The sequence below is a fragment of the Magallana gigas genome, chromosome 1 (genome assembly GCF_963853765.1).
Source record: "Magallana gigas chromosome 1, xbMagGiga1.1, whole genome shotgun sequence".
In the NCBI taxonomy this organism is placed as follows: Eukaryota; Metazoa; Mollusca; class Bivalvia; order Ostreida; family Ostreidae; genus Magallana; species Magallana gigas.
In genome coordinates, this window is record NC_088853.1 from 49829745 (window position 1) to 49849417 (window position 19673).

Genomic DNA, 19673 nt, shown 5'->3' on the forward strand with positions numbered 1-19673 from the left:
GCATTTTGAGGCATGTTTAAATGGGTATCTTTCACATATCAAAAGTGAATATTTGATAGCAATGGTGAGAAAAAAAACCTGATGTCCTGAACTTTTAAGCAACTTGACTAAACAATTAGCTCAAATTTATAAAAATTATTGCCGTTGCTACGAACTTTCAAAAAATAAGGATGTCTGTGTGAAACAGCTTTTTTTGCATAACAAAGCTTTTTTGTGGTTTATATGTTTCTTATATAAAATGATATAAATAAAGTTTTATTGAATTAAAATTGTAATTCATACTTTTTTCAAAATAAAAAAAAGCTAATTTCTATTTCAAACTTTACTTTTTGAGATAGTTGGAACGGTTACACATCTAGGTTCTTAGGATTCTCTGTGTACATATCGAACACAACGAACAAAGATGATGGAGTGCTATGTTTTAAGGATACTAATTATACCAATGCCACAATACCCAACCCTACAAACATAACGTGTACCACACACGGGAGATACGTCATCTACTACAACAACAGGACTCACTTCCCGTATCCTGCTGGATATTCTACGAGCGGTGCATACAACGAGCTATGTGAACTAGAAGTTTATGGTGAGTGAATTCAATACAAAAGCTTTTGTAATCGATGATGTAACAAACATGTAGTTGCTATTTTGTATGTAAAAAATACTTATAAATATTAGTTTGCCGATACTACTCTTATAAAAGCAAAACCAAAATGTTTACAATTAAATCTGCTTATACGAATGTTGTTAAAAAGGTATGCAGATATTGCAGATCACGGAGATATGATCGTGTACCTAAAAAAATAGTTACCTTATTTCAGCATTGCGCTTATTCAAGAATGTGCTATTTAATTAGTACTTACTCGCCATATCGTTTTAACCGGTTATTAACCTTGAAATTTTATTCTTTAGACCAGGAGTTATCAATTGATTGCATTTTACCATTAGCTGCATTTTAACGATCACAAAAATGTCATTTTTTAAGCAATTTTAATCTTAATTTATTGGTCTTTTGATGTGATTATCAAATACAAATCCTAAAAAGTTTTGTCCGCGAGTGGCATTTCAAAGTTCAGCTGATCTTCAACGTATGGTGCATTGTAAAATTATGAAGGTAGCACGATCATTATAATACCTTTAAGTCATTACTTATGAGAGGCATATATTTTAAGCGTATTTAGGGAGTATTATGATTCGCCCGAAGGTTTTTTTTTAAACCTTATATTCATCTTCAAAATGATTGCTAAGAAATTTACGGCATCTCTATTCTTCTCAAAATAATATCCGCTCGCTTGTTTTTAAAATATGCCTCTATGATCCACGGTTATGACAACGTCAACACGCTGTGTTCCTTTTAACCATTTTAAGAACATTGTGTTTAAGTTTAAAAATTTTGTGTCCTAAAATTGTAGAGTGTTCACAAATGATCTTTTATATTTCTAAGATTTTCACATCTTAAATCTTAAACAATTAAGCTCCTTCTAAGTGATTAGAAAATTAGCAAAACTTGATTACAGAACGACATAGAAAACCTCATAATTACAAGATTTTTAAACAAGAAAAATTAGAAACAGTTACGGTCAGTCTTTACCATACAAGTAAACAATTCAGATCAAGCAATGGCACACCTCACAGCCTTATTAGCATAATCGGAACCTTTCTGGTTTTTATATTCACGAAAGAATGAAAAAACCCGAGAAAGTCAAAACGTCGTATATCTCGGGATTTTAACGAGACCAGTTTCATACTCGTGAAAATCGAGAGAGGAGTTTAAATGGAAAAAGTAAGTAAAAGTTTTTGTTTATTATATTGGCAAGCTTTTAAATTATTTAAAGTTGCAGAAGAATTGTTTATTAATGTGAAGTCGAAGTTTGGGGTGATTAGCCTTATCTCGTTAAATTTTGTTCTGCATGAAACAGTCTGAACAGCAATCCTCGATTTTGTCAACAATCTAAAACGTGCTAAGGAGTAGTCATTCGTCGGTAAGAACATACTTACTTACATTGTTAAACTACTCAAAAACTCTTTTAAAAGCCTACAATGCATTAAGTCTAGTACACATGTTACAAAAATGTCGATAATTAATGGTCGTTGATGAAATGTGACTTGAAAGACATGTTTTAGTATGAAATGTGTATGCGGGTGTATTATAGTCAGTTTTTACACATATTGTTATGTAGCATACGTTAAAAAATATTGTATGTTTTTCCTAGAATATTGAGTTTGTATCAATCATGCTTTCAGTCATTTCCATACAGAATTTCCTCGACACGTACAATGTATACACTGTACATGTGGTTTTGATATCTGTATCTCATTCAAACTGTTAACTTTATGTCTTATTTATCTATTAACGATGAGAGTGTTTATGAATCAAGGGTCTGCATTTGTTATGTAAATATAACATTAAACGATTGAGAGTATGAGAGAGAGAGATAGACTCAGAGAGAGAGAGAGAGAGTATTTACAGTGTACATGTACATGTAATTGTTATTGATTGTCTTGCTTCCATGATTGAACCATATATATATATTTCAATAATGCCACAATGCACTAGAAATATTGCTGACAAAGATGTTGAGAGAGATCATGGAGAGAGAGAGAGAGAGAGAGAGAGAGAGAGAGAGAGAGAGAGAGAGAGTATGAAAAGCCATAACAAATTTTATAGTTATATGTCATTTCCCACTTAATGAGTTGTTATAGCTGTTATCATGGTAATGTTTTGACCATGTCTCAGATACTGCATGTGCCCATGAAAAGTGTAATCTAGGACACACCCTTTTGTTTTGATAATGACAGCATTTAGCTTTGTAATGATAGCTAGCTAGTGTATCTTTTTTCTTCTAATCTACAGATTTACCTGCGGCTTCCAGATGATCTGAAGATCGGGAATATAGAAAATATTGTCAATTTGATATTGCTAATGACCCAGTCATGTCTGCTGAAGCCCAGAAGGTACTTCTTTGTCATGTAATAAACTTACAACTTGTCTTCCATATGTAGATATATTTGGTTTAAGATGATTGAAAGCTAAGCAAGGTCATCTAAATAGCTACAATGTCTTGTGTAAAAGGGAAAGGTTTATATGGGCATCTTGTTGCAAATATGCTTGATTATCTGTATTTTAAGGGGTGGGAACCTCTGAAAGGAATACCAGGAGTTTGAAAATATTATAAACTTTAAGAGATGTGTTTTACACTCTCTGAGTAAATGGGATTTGCAGAAATCCCATGAATTTCTTATGCTGGAAATATGTTTTTCAGATTAGTTTTTGTTATTGACGCAATCATATTTTGGTGTACATAGAATGTTGATAGTTGAAACTCATACAGACAATCATATGTTACATAAGTGTTACATAAGTGTTTGTGACTTTGATCTTTGTTTAATATATTTAATATCTTTCTGTCCACTGGATATCTAAATATCTTTGAAGTTACACCATTGAAGTTACACATTCATTACATTTATCATGTGTGTGCAGAATTGATTGAGCCAGGTTTCCTGATGCTGTCTTATAAGTGATACATTGTACTGCTTTAAAAAGTATATATCACTTGTGACTTACTGGTGCATTAGTACATATTACATTTGTAAAATTATTTGACAAATTTAAAGTGTTTTGTAGTACTGAAATGTTTTTCGGCTTTTAAAATTACTGAAAGTACATGCACATGATGCAACTATCTTTTGACGCTCTATATATAACAAAAAGAAACTGTCAGCTGGGTTTAAAATTAGTGGCAAAATGATGTAATACATGTATGTACAATATTAGAAAAGATTACATTGTTAGTAATTGCACATTCCATAAATAACGTCATTGAATATATACATGTAAGTATTTGATGAGTGCATGCACAATGTTTGCAAAATTACATGTAATTCTCTTAACACTTTATGTTTATTCTATTTTAGTTTCCAGACCATGACATTAATGAATATTTCTTGAATGAAATGCATGAGGATTAGAATGGAACCTTATTCTGCCTTTTTACCAACTCACACCATCTTTTCAAGATTTATGGAGCCAACCACAGAAGAATTTGTTCTATACACATCATTCATAACATTCTTATTTATGTTGCATAACTTTAAATGTTACTGGATGAATTGTGTTCACATAATGAATACCAGCAAACTTTTTATCGAGTGCACTTAATTTGTATTTTTCCTACCCATCCATCTAACATATGTTTTTATATAACATATTCATATACATGTAACATTTTTGGAAACAGCTATTTTTTTTAAATTGGAATTTAGCCTTACTATTTTATACAAGTTTTTTTTATAGGGACTTGGACACGATTTTAGATCAAAATTTTGATTTCAATTTCTTTATGCATAAAATGATATACTTGCACATTTTGAATAATTGACCATAATTTGAACGTTAGAAGTCAAGTTATAAAAGAGATACAGGGGTAAGAATTTATTGTTATGTAAACAAAGCTCGAGTCTTATGTTTGTTTAAAAATAATATAAAGTATGAAAATAACACTTCTTTGAGAAAATGATTCATAGAAAAGAAGGTAAACTGATTCGATGTGACCATAAATGATATTATTAATAAAAAAAAAAAACAACATTTGAATGAAACTTACACCAATAAAACACATTCTTTTCATTGTTTAAATGGTATGGAGTTTTAATTACCTTTCATATGAAAAATGACATCTAAATCTTAAATTGCTGTACATTATATCCTATTCATCTAATGTATCACTTTATTTATGTTGAACTTCGTGTCTATTAGTATAATGATTTTTTTAGAATGATATATGCAATTTCATTAATTTATTTTTCATTTTAAGAAAATTCATTTTAAAAAAGATCTCTAGACTTACAACCTGTGTATTTTTTTTTCAGTTTACATAACACAGTGTATTAATTGAATGTAGTTGTGTAGATTTATGTACATGTACCTACAAGCAATATACATTTAATATTCACCAGGTACATGTACCGCCTACTATATTTGATGAATAAATGTACTTCTTTCATGCCTTTTTCATGCCTTTTACTCATTGTTATATGTATTATTTTATTTATAATTAAAATACTTTGAAAACGTTTATCAATTTATTTATTTTAATAAGATTAAATGGGCATGGTCACGATTTTGGTCAAATTTTATTTTTCTGTTTTTATTATTTGCAATGCTTTAGGAATGCATTTCTAATTACCAAATAAAATTTGGGTGCCAGTCATTGAGTTTTAAGCAAGATACAGAACTCACAATTCTTCGCCATGTAAACAAGGATCGTGCCCTGTTTTTGTTAAACCTAGGTTCAATATACCAGTAAAAAATCTTTTTAAAGCTGGTTTGTCTATCGTATTATTCATTTAAAGCATAAATAAACAGTCCCTAACGATTAATACCTTTATTTTGGGTCTAAAACTGGAATTTTTACTTCAACATTCAAAATGTAAACAAACGCTTTGTTTACATAAGGAAGAATTGTAAGCTTTTAACTCTTATAACTCATCAAATGACACTCAAATTGTGGTTGCCTATTAAAAATGCCTTACTGAAGCATTGTAAACATTAAAATCGAAAAAATAATTTTTGACCAAAATCGTGACCATGCCCCTTTAAGAAACGGACTATAGTTAATGCATGTTTTCAAGAGTTGTCTCTCTTGGGGACAATAATGAATGCTCCCCAGGGTTCATGACCCTGAATATTGAGTAGGCTGTGAGGTGTGAATGGGTCCATATTTAGCCTAAAGAAGACCTAAATTCTATTTTTTTAAAAAATTAAACATATCTTTTTTACAAGAGGATTGAAACATTTTTGCTTTTCTTGAACATAAAAAATCCCAGGATGTCCCATACCAGGATATTACGGAGAGAAATGTTACTTATCCTGCCCACTGAAATGTCAATGTCACTGTAACATTGTGAATGGAACGTGTCTGGGTTGTGTTGACGGATACCAAGGTCCTTACTGCAACAAAGGTAATTACGTCGTTTTTGAAATTTTTAACGTTTTACCTGCAAGGTAGGATAAATAAAAATATACAGTTTTTAGTGTAAATATTATTTTTGAGTGAAACTGTTCATTTAAACTGTTTTTGATGTTTAGAGTAATGCAGAAGCTACACGAAAAAAAAAAACAACCTTTGCTTCATGCTCATACTACATGACAATGAATTTTATATATATATATATATATATATATATATATATATATATATATATATATATATATATATATATATATATATATATATATATATATATATATATATATATATATATATTGACAGAGTGCAGCATTGGCACGTACGGTATTGAGTGTGGACATTTATGTGGTAACTGTAGTAACGGTAATCGGTGTAATCACGTGAACGGAAGTTGTCCAAACGGATGTGATTTAGGATTTTTTGGTGATAAATGTAATAAAGGTAACGTTAAATATATTACAACGTACATAAAATAGTCGTTTTATTCAAGAGTTATCTATAATAGTCGTTTTCTTCGTTAAAGAGACAGTACGGCGCATCTTATCGAAAAACCGACTTGAAAAAATGTTCCGATCGCGTTCGGTATTTTTGTACTACTCATGAATGTATAAACTTTCAGAAAATTACAAAGTTCTACATGCAATAAATCTAATTATTTCATTAAAATTAATAATTACGTATAACCTATCACATAAATACATCGCAACGTGTTCGGGGTTCAGCCTTCTATACTATTACGCATGCGTATTTACTGTAAACAATACACATGCAGGGCTCGCGAAGAATCTCCTGGACAGGTTTGTTGATACAAATATGTCTTTTCTACTTATCATAGGTAATAACTGTTCAACGTTTTTTAAACAATCACAATTATTATTTTGTAAGCATGTATTTTTCGTGTTTATCATAGGAGTTGCCACAACCTAAATCTATTTTTATAAATGAGGCCCCTTGAGGGGTTATTTGACATATTTTTGTCTATTCATTTTAAAATGAACCTTAATTGGTAAACCATTTATAAATTATTGAGTAAGTAAGGATGTGTTTCATTTAGAGAATCGCTTTAACCTCGTTTTCCATGATGACCGTAGTGGGACAAAGATCTTGTAGTTTTCAGCACGTGTCAATGACTGTCAATCAAAGTCCACGTGGTACAAATAAACGATATAAGATTATTCCGGTTTGTACGGCCCTTGAATTTCCGGAAGCTCATAATTACGTTAATTAAATATGTAAAAGGGATTTTCGTGTATTTCAATTATTACAATAAACGTTATTTCTTATTTCCTAACTATACAATAGGTGAATCTGAAGTTATTCACACATGTGTTCTCAGCTGTACTGTCTCTTTAAATAGTATAATAATGTAAGGGAGAACTTATCTGTACAAAATAATCGGTAATTAAAATAGGAAACTTTAATTTTAATAATAAATACATGAGGACGTTAATTTGGATTTTAAAAAAAGTTTTGTTTGGAAAAAATAAAAGAGGAAAATATTATTCTTTTTATTATCATTGATAGCCTGTCTTCCTGGTTGGTATGGTCAAAACTGCACTACCAAATGTCATCAGAATTGCTTAAGCTGTAACCGATTCAATGGTGACTGTAAGTTTGGATGTAAGCCTGGGTGGAAAGGAATAAACTGCGAAAATGGTAGTGACATCTTTATCTACTTCTATATGCATATATAAAATAAACAAATATTTCCTTTCAAGTAAAACAAAATTTGACTGTTTTGGGCGAGCGCTGCATGAACTAAATAGTTAAGCAGACAATAAAGGAATAATCCGTTAACGTTTCTCCCGAATTTATTCTAAAGCGTTTCGCCTGATCGCTTCTTCGGCGTATACTCATACTCTCTCTCTCTCTCTCTCTCTCTCTCTCTCTCTCTCTCTCTCTCTCTCTCTCTCTCTCTCTCTCTCTCTCTCTCTCTCTCTCTCTCTCTCTATATATATATATATATATATATTCTACAATTATTTAATGCTTGAGCAGTCAATAGACCAGAATGTTTTTCCCGAGGTGCAGGGAACAGCTCAGTAAGATCTATTGCCCGAGGCCAACGGCCGAAGGCGAGATCATACTGAGCTGTTCCCTGCACCAAGGGAAAACATTCTGGTCTATTGACTGTTCAAGCATTAAATAATTGTTTTATTGCCTAATTTCTTTTTTTAGTTTTCGGGGTTTACAATTTGCATATTGCAGATGGTTTTCGTGCCATTATGCAATATACTAAGATTTTTTTCATCTTTTACATGCACAAAACCTGTTGCATGCATTACAACATCTCAATTTAATATTAGTTTACACAAAGAAGGAGGAGTCTTCAACCCTTTAGATTTTAAATAGTCTTTTACCTTGTATGATGCTTTAAAACTGTTGATTATTTGATACTCCATTTTGATAACATTGAATTGGTCTCACCAAGTACTAAAAACAGCGTCTATGTTAAGGAATATACATTCCCTGGGAACTATCGAAAGGATGTAACATTAACATACCTGCGTTCTGAAAAACATTGCCGGTCCAACCGATCGCAGTCTATTGACCAGCGGTCCAATAGATCGCAGTCTATTGACCGGCTGTCTAATAGATCGCAGTCTATTGACCGGCAGTTCAAAATAGACGCAAATATTTAATTTGTAATAAAACAACAAAATCCCTTTGATTAGGTAATAAATATATATATATATACTTTCCGAATTGTGGATGGGTTTATTGGTTAACAAAAATATGGTATTTATCAAAACTACAGAGTGGGTGTTTAAGAATTTAGTTCTGCAAAATGACTATCCATTATTATCAAATATGTAACTATTCAAATATCAAAACATCCAAACGTAGACTTAAAGGTAATGATAAAACCAGAGACATATTTTCGTTAAAATATTACGGTGGCGTGGAAGTGCCAGATGAAAAAAAAATAGTTGTTCGGAGGAATTAGCTATTTGTTCGGACAAATAAGTTATTTGTTCGGACGAATTAGGATTTGTTCGAACAATATAAGCTATTTGTTCGAAATAGTTAGCTTATTCGTCGGACGAACTAGGATTTGTTCGGACGAATTACGATCTGTTTGGCAAATTTGGATTTGCTAAGACAAATTACGACTTGTTCGGAGTAATTAGGATTTGTTCGACGATTATGTTGTTTGTTCGGACGAAATAGGATTTGTTCATACGAATTAGGATTTGTTCAGACGAATTAGGATTTGTTCGGATGAATAAGTAATTTGTTCAGACGAATTAGGATTTGTTATTTCTTCGGACGAATAATTTATATTTGTACATAAAAAATTAAATTTTTATAAGTAATTCACAAGACAATCTGATCTGGCAATAATGTAGATAATGAAAGGGGAGAAGGTCTGAAATCAGGCCACCCCGGACCTTTCTTTTAAAGACGTTTTTCCTTCAAATGATAGCATTTAATTGTTCTACAAGTACTGGTCACTGATTTGTCAATGATGTTGGAACAGAGGCGGCAGATGCGGTCGTCGCCAAAATAATTTTGCCAGAACAGAAAATTAAATTTGAAAATTTAAACTGAAATGAAGTAAAGAACGGTGATCTGTAGTTTTTTGAGTGGCGATGATACTGTCAATTTTTGTTTAATGGAGAGGCGAAGTGTTAACTTTATTGCTTACACGGTTAACAGTGGGGTATATATACATTGTTCTGGCGTGTTTTGACAATCAACAGTACATTAATTACATAGGTTCGACATTAGAGCCTTGAATTGTAAGTTAGAAACAAGTGATCTCATATATTTTATGAGCTTTGAAAGTATGTATGATATGTAAGCACACGATTCATGGAAATCCATTTAAGGATTTGTTAACGTCTTTGAAGTTTAACAGAGATTGATAAGTTGAATCAAATTTACGTGGACATGATTGGTGGTTATACATGCATATGCGCGGATCCTGAACATGTTTCCGGGGGGATGGGGGCTGTTTAAGAAATACATGTATCCATGTTTACCAAGGGGTCTTGGACCTATTTTAGGTAACTTTACTATGTAAACATAAGAAATTAAAATTATCTAAGATATATGGTTGATGCACATTTGCGTCTTTAATATCAATATGAACTGCGTTATCTTGATACACATATTATGTTTTCAAAGGTAAGGAATAAAAATTAAGTACCCCCACCCCCCAAACTTATCGATGAATTTCGCTGTCCCAATATGAAATATCTTTCGATGCCTTTGCATTTATACAATATCTGAAATCTTTTTTTATATCTGCTTTGCTGCCAGAATATAAGTCTCACAAGTCTAAAAATCTGTCATAATTCTGCAATAAATGGCGGGAGTAATATTATTTGTTATGGCATAGCGTGAATTTTTTTTGTTAGCTACTTAAGAAAAACCTGCCTAGAATGGGCATCTCCAGGGGATGCATTTCAAGATCGGAAGAGGAGTTAGGGTGGTGGGAGGGGGATAAACAAACTTATCTTTAACCCCCCCCCCCTTTATCATGGAATCCTGGATCTGTGCATGATCTCGTTAACTGATTTAGACTTTTCACGTCTGCGTATCCATGATTATCAAATCTTTCTTTCCTTTTTCTTTCTTTCTTTCTCTGTCTCTATCTCTGTCTCTCTGTCTCTGTCTCTCTCTGTCTCTGTCTCTCTCTGTCTCTCTCTCTCTCTCTCTCTCTCTCTCTCTCTCTCTCTCTCTCTCTCTCTCTCTCTCTCTCTCTCTCTCTCTCAGTGTTATGATAATTTTCTTATCTAGACCAAATAATTTATTCATCCGAACAAATAATTTATTTGTCCGATCTAATCCTATTATATTCGAACAAATCCTCATTTGTCCGAACAAATAAACCAATTCGTCCGGAGAACTTGTAATTCGTTCGAACAAATAACTTTTTCGTCCGAACAAATCCAAACTCGTCTAAACAAATCCTGATTTGTCTGAACAATTAGCTAATTCTTCAAACCAAATAGCTTATATTGTCCGAACAAATCCTATTTCGTCCGAACACAAATCACAATTCGTCCGAACAAATAGCTATTTCGTTCGAACAAATACCTAATTCCTCCGCACAAATAGGTTATTCGTCTATACAAATAACTTATTTGTTCGATCAAATTGTAATTCGTCCGAACAAATAACTTATTTGTTCGAACAGATCCTAATTCGTCCGATTTTTAATTTTTTTTATGTCCCTTTCACGCTGCTGTAAGAATTAAAATTATAATAGTAATCACAGGCACTTGTTTCTGAGAAAAAAAATTACCCTATAGTATAATGATAACACAAGGTATCTAACTCCGAATGAGGTAAACCACCCTCTCCCGTGTGTTGCAGTTGTTTTCGCTTTTATACGAAATGCAATGCAAAAGTGTTTATTACCATTTTCTTCTACAATAAATTATCTAAGCAACCATATATAGCATGCTTACTTTTGTTGTATTCTAATGTGCATAATCTGCGTCAAAACATGATAGACTCCATTTGAACCGTAGGCACTGACATGATGATATCGCAGAGAATAGTAATTCGGATACTAATTGGCGAGGAGTCTGTTTCTAAAATTACACAGGAAAACTGAACGAGTTATTTATAACCTCGAAGGAAAAACATGGATGCCAAACATGCACTCAGATTAAACCAAAAAAACCTCCTTGGTATAATACAGAAATATAAGCATTGTATGCTGTAGGTTTTTTTTTAGTAAAATCAGAACTGAGTGACTGTGATTTTTTTAAATTTGCAAAATACACACAGCCCATTGTAAACCATTAACTTAAAGTATATTGAAAAAAAAAAGGTTTTTGTATTTTTCTTTATAAGTGTAAGCTGTCTATTATATAGTTATTCATTTAATTCATATTTAATTATTGTATTTAATTCATACCATGAACAAAATCCTTCTTTGTGCTCCATTGCAAAATTTACTGTGTTTTCAAATTCTACCACCTGAAATGTTTTAAAAATCCACTATCCGTTGATTGTCTTCTTCTTTCTTTCAACGCAATGAAAATTCCCGAGGTATACCGAAAACCTTGCAATTCACCAATAGCTAAAAATAGCAGCTAGCAGTGGCTGATCATCAATTCATATTCAATTAACTTAACGAAACGTTTATTTTGCAATATTTTTTTTATTTAAACATCATTAGTTTTTTTGCAAATTTTAGACACTGAGAATGTTTTTAAATCACGTTAGTTTTTATTTTTTTTTATTCTCTGCGATATCATCATGTCAGTGCCTACGGTTCAATTGGAGTCTATCATGTTTTGACGCAGATTATGCACATTAGAATACAACAAAAGTAAGCATGCTATATATGGTTGTTTAGATAATTTATTGTAGAAGAAAATGGTACTAAACATTGCATTGCATTTCGTATAAAAGCGAAAACGACTGCAACACACGGGAGGGGGTGGTTTACCTCATTCGGAGTTAGATACATTGTTTTATTATTATACTATAGGGTAAACATTTTTCTCAGAAACAAGTGCCTGTGATAGTAATACGTGGATTACTACATATCATTCATGACTGAAATTGGAATTTTGTCTAAATTTAATCGAAAATCATTGCAGATTCAAAATATAAAAAAAACAATCTAAGAACTCTACTAAAGTATTTAGGTATTATTTGTTGAGAATTGAACATGAAAAATCTGAAACATTAGTTAGGTTTATCAAATATTTAAGAAAAAGTTAGCTGCAGAACTGTAGCTCTCCGGGGGAAAAATATTGACAGACCGGAGAGCTACAGGGCCACCCATTGAAAAAATTGTATATTAATTGCGCAGAAAAACGTGCGCTAGTCTTGGACTGATTGACCTTATTTATACACAAATTCTATGAAAACAATGAGTACCATTAAATTCTTCATGCAATTTACCACTGATATCGCCTCTTTGTTTTCCCCAGACTTTCTCCGAAACACGCTACCGACCTCGGAAAATCAAGTATGTTGAATTAACATCGAGATTAAATCAGTCCAAAACTAGCGCAATAAATATACAATTTTTTCAATGGGTGGCCCTGTAGCTCTCTGGTCTGTCAATATTTTCCCCCCGGAGAGCTACAGTTCTGCAGCTATTAACAATACTGAGATGTTTCTTTTTTACTTAATATGTTTATTGTTTTGAGGAAACTGCTGGGTTATGTTGTTTTATCTTACCTTATTTTATGTTAAAAAATATATTTTAATTGATAGTTATCACGTGATTATGTACCGAGGTGACAGTAATGTACTTCCCGGTTTCATTGCAGTGTCACTTACAAAAAGTTTTCGAACCGATTCAGATGAGTATTTTCATCTGATCATTTTGTGTATTACAAACAAAATAAGACGCTGAATTGCTCATATGCTTCCTTAACCTAACCCCGTTAGAGACAATTTGATGAAATAGAAATTTTAATTCATAAATTGCTAGTCAGCGTTATTTATTTGGTACTTTGATGGTACTTTGTTCCCTGAGTTTAAATTTCAACTTACTACAGGAATTTAGTTTTTTATAATTATTGGTTTCTTGAAAGCTGAAAATAGATTTTAGACCGTAAATAGGCTCAAGCATACGCTTTTCGGAGTGTGACATCTGCCTGTCACTTCTTCTTTCGTCAATGTAACGTATGCATTATTATTTCAACTGTTTACCTTTTGATGATTTATTTTTTTTACAAACATAGACCCGCAATAATTTGTTAATTCGCTCCTGTATCAATATCATACCTCATACTCTTGCTTTGATAAAGTTTTCATACAAAATACCTAACAAAAGAGGTGTGGATTTATCAACCTTTGTTGGTTTTAAATAAAGCCAGTGTCATAAAATCAAAAGACCATTCACATTAACACAAGTGTATAAAAATATAGTCTAATATTGAAATAAACATTTGTGTATTAATTATGTGAGTTTAAAAGTGTACCACAAAGTATACTGTAATACATAAGATGTGTGAATATTATTTCCATATATTTTTGTTTTTAAGCATGCGATGGTCATATGTATGGGATCAATTGTACAGAGAAATGTGGTTCGTGTCTAAACGTTGAACAATGCCACCGCATAAACGGAACTTGTATGAATGGATGTGACAGAGGATTCCACGGATCTTATTGTATTGAAGGTTATTCATTGTAACAATATCAATCCTTTTTAAAAGAGCACTTGCAATTTTTAATTTGAAATTTTACCACTTTAATCTTTTATGATGTTTAAAAATTATTTTTTTACTTTAACAAATTCTGAAAAATTGAATGAACAAATGATTCAAAAATAAATATTGCATAGATTTTTTTCAAGTTATATAATTTATGTTAGAATGTTCAAACGGGTCGTATGGATACAACTGTCACGATACCTGTAGTAATCATTGCCAGGTGCCTGGGGTGTGTGACAGGAAAACAGGACATTGTTACTGTCAGGTCGGTTGGAAACCAGAAAAGTGTGACTCACGTAAGAATGTTGTTAACAATGAATGAATTTTACATGAATATATAATATACGTCGCATCTTTTATAAAGTATGTAGTAGTTAATTGTTTTCTTTAAGTCATTTACGAAATAAATACAACACAGAATATCAAGATATCAAGAAAATGATTGTTAATATCAATAAAATTGCATCAAAATTGTAAACCAGTAATGACAGCTATCCATAATTTATTTAAAAACTGTACTTAAATACATACAATTTTGCGATATTCTTACAACAATATTTGTAATAGAAATTAACTAAAGGGAAAGTTCCTATAATGATAAAAAAAAATGCTGTTTTTATACTGATACATGTATTTGTTTCTGTGAAACTAAATCTCTATTTGATTACCGTAAAAATAGCAGGGTCCGCGAAATTTTTTAACGGCCCTCGTGAAAGAGTGCATGTAAAACAATGTTAAATTGTATTACATAGGAAAACCATTTTCATTTCTGTATTATTTAAATATATGATTATGAGTTATCTTTATCTTTAAGCATGTGATAGTCATATGTATGGGATCAATTGTACAGAGAAGTGTGGTTCGTGTCTTAACTTTGAACAATGTTACCACATTAATGGGACATGTATGAAAGGATGTGACATGGGATTCCATGGCCCTAGTTGTATAGAAGGTTATTCAATGTAACACTATTATCTTATTTTTTACATTACCACTTGCATTTTTGTTTTAGCTTTACTACTTTAATCTGTCATTGTGTATACAATTTTTTTTTATTTGCGAACAGTGCAAAAAGAAATGATAATTGACCCCCCCCCCCCCAAAAAAAAAATAAAAATGGTTCCATTGTTTTTGAAATTGATTAATTTCCTTTAGAATGTCCAAACGGGTCGTATGGATACAACTGTCAACACAACTGTAGCATCCATTGTCAGATGTCTGGGATATGTGACAGGAAAACAGGACATTGCCACTGTCAAGTGGGGTGGAAACCAGATACATGTGACTCGCGTAAGACTTAAACGCGTGAAAACGTCGATCTCTTTTTTTTTTAATTATCAAAAATAGAAAACAACATCGCATGTTCAATATTAACCAAATAAATGTTATTGTTTGACTCTGCTCACACGTTAGTTTACGACATTACAGTTCAACAATTCTACCAACAAACAAAACAAATTACACATATGGCCCATGCGCGGATCTAGAGGGGGGGTCGGGGGGGTCCCGACCCCCCCCCCCCCTGGAAAATGAAAATTTATTAAATTTACATAGTAAAATTATCGCGAAAATATGCCTCGGACCCCCCCCCCTGGCAAACACAATTATCCTTCGGACCCCCCCTGGAAAAAAATTCTGGATCCGCGCATGTGGCCTGTTTCAATGTTCTTATCTGTCCATGATTTATTTTTCATATCGATCCTGTCTTAGCTTTTTATTTAAATAGATCATGAAATGATCGCTGGTATACAAGTATGTAAGTGAAGAATTAGGTTTCTAGTTTAAGTAACATTATGCTGGATATTTTAATGTCATGAGAGAAATTGGGATTTTCTACTTGAATAGCGGTATTATTGAATCTATTAACAGAAATCAGTAGTTGTGCTTCATCGTATGATTAAGTTGTCAACTCAGTGGTATTTTATTTTATTGTGTCACGTGAACAAATATAATAGAATAAAATTTAAGAATTACAATTCAATATTTATTTGCAATTAAAGCTGGAACATTAGGTTTTGAAATTAGAAGGTTTGAATTTGTTGAATACATATATATGACTGTACTATACAGGAGTTGATCTGTAGATAAAATGAGGAAAGGATAAAAAAAATTCAACTGATATCATGCCATATTGGTGAAAGCAGGGCTTGACAAGAAAGAAGAGGGAAATAAATATTACTTGTCCTTGTTAATGACTGATTCATAGCCTGTAAGAAAACAGGAACGATTTTTCATTGTTAATACTTTATCATTGACAGCTTGTCTTCCGGGTTGGTATGGTCCAAATTGTACTATCAAATGTGGTGCAAACTGCAACAGCTGTAACAGATTTAATGGTGACTGTGAGTTTGGATGTAAACGTGGATGGAATGGCTTAACCTGCCAAAATGGTAGTACAAAAATCATCTAGATGTATATATACATATACTGAATAAATAAAACGTATAAAAGTAATCCACAGTTAAAATAAGGAAAAAAGTATGGAATGTGTATAATAAAGGTATACCTTATTATTTTGTTTTTATTTTAATGCTCCAACGCTTTAAATTTCTACATTGGTGTATATAATTGGTACTTATTAGCAAATATTGTACCATTTTTAATGGCAGAATGTAGCGAAAACACTTATGGATTAGGCTGTAAACAGATCTGTGGAAACTGCAGAAATGGAGAACAGTGTAATCACGTGAACGGTAGCTGCCCTAATGGGTGTGACAAAGGAGCCACGGGCTTTAACTGTGACATTGGTATATGACATAAATATCTATATACTATATAAGCTACTTTCAAAACAAAGATGAAACATGCAGGAATGACATGTACATTGTTTTCTCAAGCATCAGTTACATCGTTTCTTAAAGTTGGGGTATTTCCTGTTTCATTCCTTTTCTTTTTTAATTTACATTTCATTACTCATTTTTTCACTGTTAAAGTGTTATATGTAGTGATAAAGAACCGACTCAATATTTTTAAGAACATGTTAAAGATGTATTGTGAAAATTGACACCTTTTTAATTCTAGCCTGTCCCTATGGTCCCTATGGTTACAATTGTGAAGACAAATGTAGCATCAACTGTGGAATTCCAGAGAGATGTGACAGGGTGACAGGGCGGTGTAAGGGAGAGTGCAAAGTGGGATGGAAAGGACAGACTTGTGATACTAGTAAGACGGTTCAGTCCTTGTAGTAAATAATGAAAAAAAGTTGTGTAATACTTGTTACATGTAACGACGACCTTCAAATAAGTAGGTCAAACCACAATACTAAATAGTGTGCATCAGTTGTTCATTAGTTGATCATAAAAATGCATTTATTATCCTTAAATGATTAAGTAAAGAAAATTGATAGGCATTTTTTTTTTATAATATTTACATTTCAAATGTTTATCTACAAAGAATGCAACGGAGGTAAATTTGGGGAAAATTGCGCAAATGATTGCGGTCACTGTTTGCACAAAGAACAATGCCACTACATAGATGGCACATGTTCCAATGGATGTAACGATGGGTATCAAGGCATTCAGTGTAAAAACAGTGAGTAGATATAACACAGAAAATTAAAGATTATCCTTAACAATTTAAAGAAAAAAAAATAGATTCGAATTTTTGAAAAAGAATTTTAAAGGTAGAGTGTTTTTTTAAAGGTAGATCTATATTTATTCCTTTATTCTTTTTTTTTTGCTCGTTTGATATTTTTTGGTTAATGAACATCTCGGTGCAATTTTGTTTAAGTTGGTTGTTCAGGTTAGCTTGGTAGGTTGGTTGGGTTTTTTTGGCAATTCGAATTTTTTTTTTATCACTTCTAGAATATAAAGTAGTCTGCCAGCATGTGGAAATTTTCTGTATTGTTCTTTTTAAAAGAAATAAATAATGAGCTACTTATTAAATTAAGTAAATATATAGTTGCTAGTTTCATTTGAAAAGCAAAAATACAATTAGGTTACATAACTTTGTCATTTTTAAACTTTAGTTTGCAGTAACAACACATATGGATCAAACTGCTCTCTGAGTTGTGGAAACTGTCTTTACGTGTACGGGGAACAATGTCACCACGTGACTGGTCAATGTCCACGTGGATGTGTCAGCGGATTTCAAGGAGACTTTTGTGTTGAAGGTATTCCTAGTATCTGGAGGATTTTAATACAGAAAAACTGATTACACTGCGATTTGAACATTATATTTAAAAATAGATTCTCATCTTATATGTTTTATATTTATATTAAAAAAAACAAAACTAAGTGTTTATTTCTTTGAAAAAAGAGCATATTATAATTTTTTGTTATTTTTCAACGCAGAAAATGACCTGTTTCTGCCATCGACTGAAGCAAGATGTCAGCTGGCAGCTCCACTCTACACTTTTATTTCATTGTTCTGTGTCAGTGTTTTTATCATTGTATGCTTCGTTATCAGGTAAGAAACTCGCATGTTAAAGAATACATCGTTCATCTCTAAAAATGAACCTAGATGATGAATTTTATCTTTTGTTTTGTAGAGTTCTAAGAAACCATTTGCCAAAGTGCCAACGTAAGCAAGAAAACGAGAAAAATGGAAACTTAAGCTCCAGCAAAATTTCTAATATCATGTATACGGGCGACAATTGTGTTTATGATGAAGTTGGTGAAGTTATAAAGAATCCGGATTATGATGACCTTCAATAATCATTGGTACTCAAAGATGACTAGGAGTTAGTTTTATTAGAATGATTATATAATTGGAATTCCTGTAAAGTTTTAAGACTTGGATATTTTAATATTAATGATATTGAAACAAAATTGCATGCATGTGATTTTGTTACTAATTTGCATCAGTTTGTAAAATCAAGTGAGAATTAAAAATGTTGTTTGTTTGGTTTTTATTAAAGTTCATGTTGAAACTAGAAGCTGGCAACAAAACATTAACTAATTATTAATCTTAACAGCTGGTTTTAGGTATAACAAAAAAAACCTCCTTTAAGTATTACAATGACAGTATAGCCTTTTATTCAGCTCACACATATTTTCATTGAAATGACAAGAAAACACAGATATTGTAAAGAAATGATGTACGAAGAATTTCATCTCTGTTTTTTTCTTATAAATATTACATTATGTTTTTATAATGTTTATGTAAATAAACAGGTTATTACAATATTAAATTTGTTAATCTAGCTTGCTCCTTAAATAATCATTATATCAACTTATTGCAAGATATACAAAAGAAAGACCTCTCTATCCCTAGCTCTCTCTCTCTCTCTCTCTCTCTCTCTCTCTCTCTCTCTCTCTCAAGTATACTCTTAGTACACTTATTACCGGAAACATAATTTAATAAAATGTTGATTCTGTTTTATGACCACAACCTGGAATAATCTTAACAAAGTATCCTAAAATTATTGAATATAACAAATTGCATTAAAAAGAAATCGAAATAAGTTGTCCATGTTGCTTCCCTGTACAGTTTTAAGCGGGTGTTTAATGTAACTAATTCATTCTTTAATGGAGATCTTGACACCTTGAAAAAATAAAGATGCATAAGTAAGAGTAGCTAAGTTGTACATTATAAGGTCGTTCTACGTTATCTGATCTAA

At 31.8% G+C, this 19673-nt stretch overlaps 1 protein-coding gene and 1 long non-coding RNA gene across 2 annotated transcripts; both read left to right on the plus strand.

Moving 5' to 3' along the window:
• The first annotated feature begins 1824 nt into the window (after positions 1–1824).
• Positions 1825–5017, plus strand: LOC109621082 (uncharacterized). The gene is made up of 3 exons (XR_010708694.1): positions 1825–1985; positions 2858–2958; positions 3922–5017. It is a non-coding gene; the product is annotated as an uncharacterized lncRNA (long non-coding RNA).
• Positions 5018–5864: 847 nt separating this feature from the next.
• LOC136269615 (multiple epidermal growth factor-like domains protein 10) lies at positions 5865–19232 on the plus strand. Its single transcript, XM_066079570.1, has 14 exons — positions 5865–5967; positions 6279–6416; positions 7500–7631; positions 13943–14080; positions 14275–14409; positions 14928–15065; positions 15269–15403; positions 16372–16503; positions 16723–16860; positions 17135–17275; positions 17507–17644; positions 18081–18224; positions 18406–18520; positions 18603–19232. Exons 4-14 carry the CDS (start codon positions 13957–13959, stop codon positions 18766–18768), a joined length of 1506 nt encoding a protein of 501 aa, XP_065935642.1. The 5' UTR covers positions 5865–5967; positions 6279–6416; positions 7500–7631; positions 13943–13956; the 3' UTR covers positions 18769–19232.
• Positions 19233–19673: the final 441 nt, after the last annotated feature.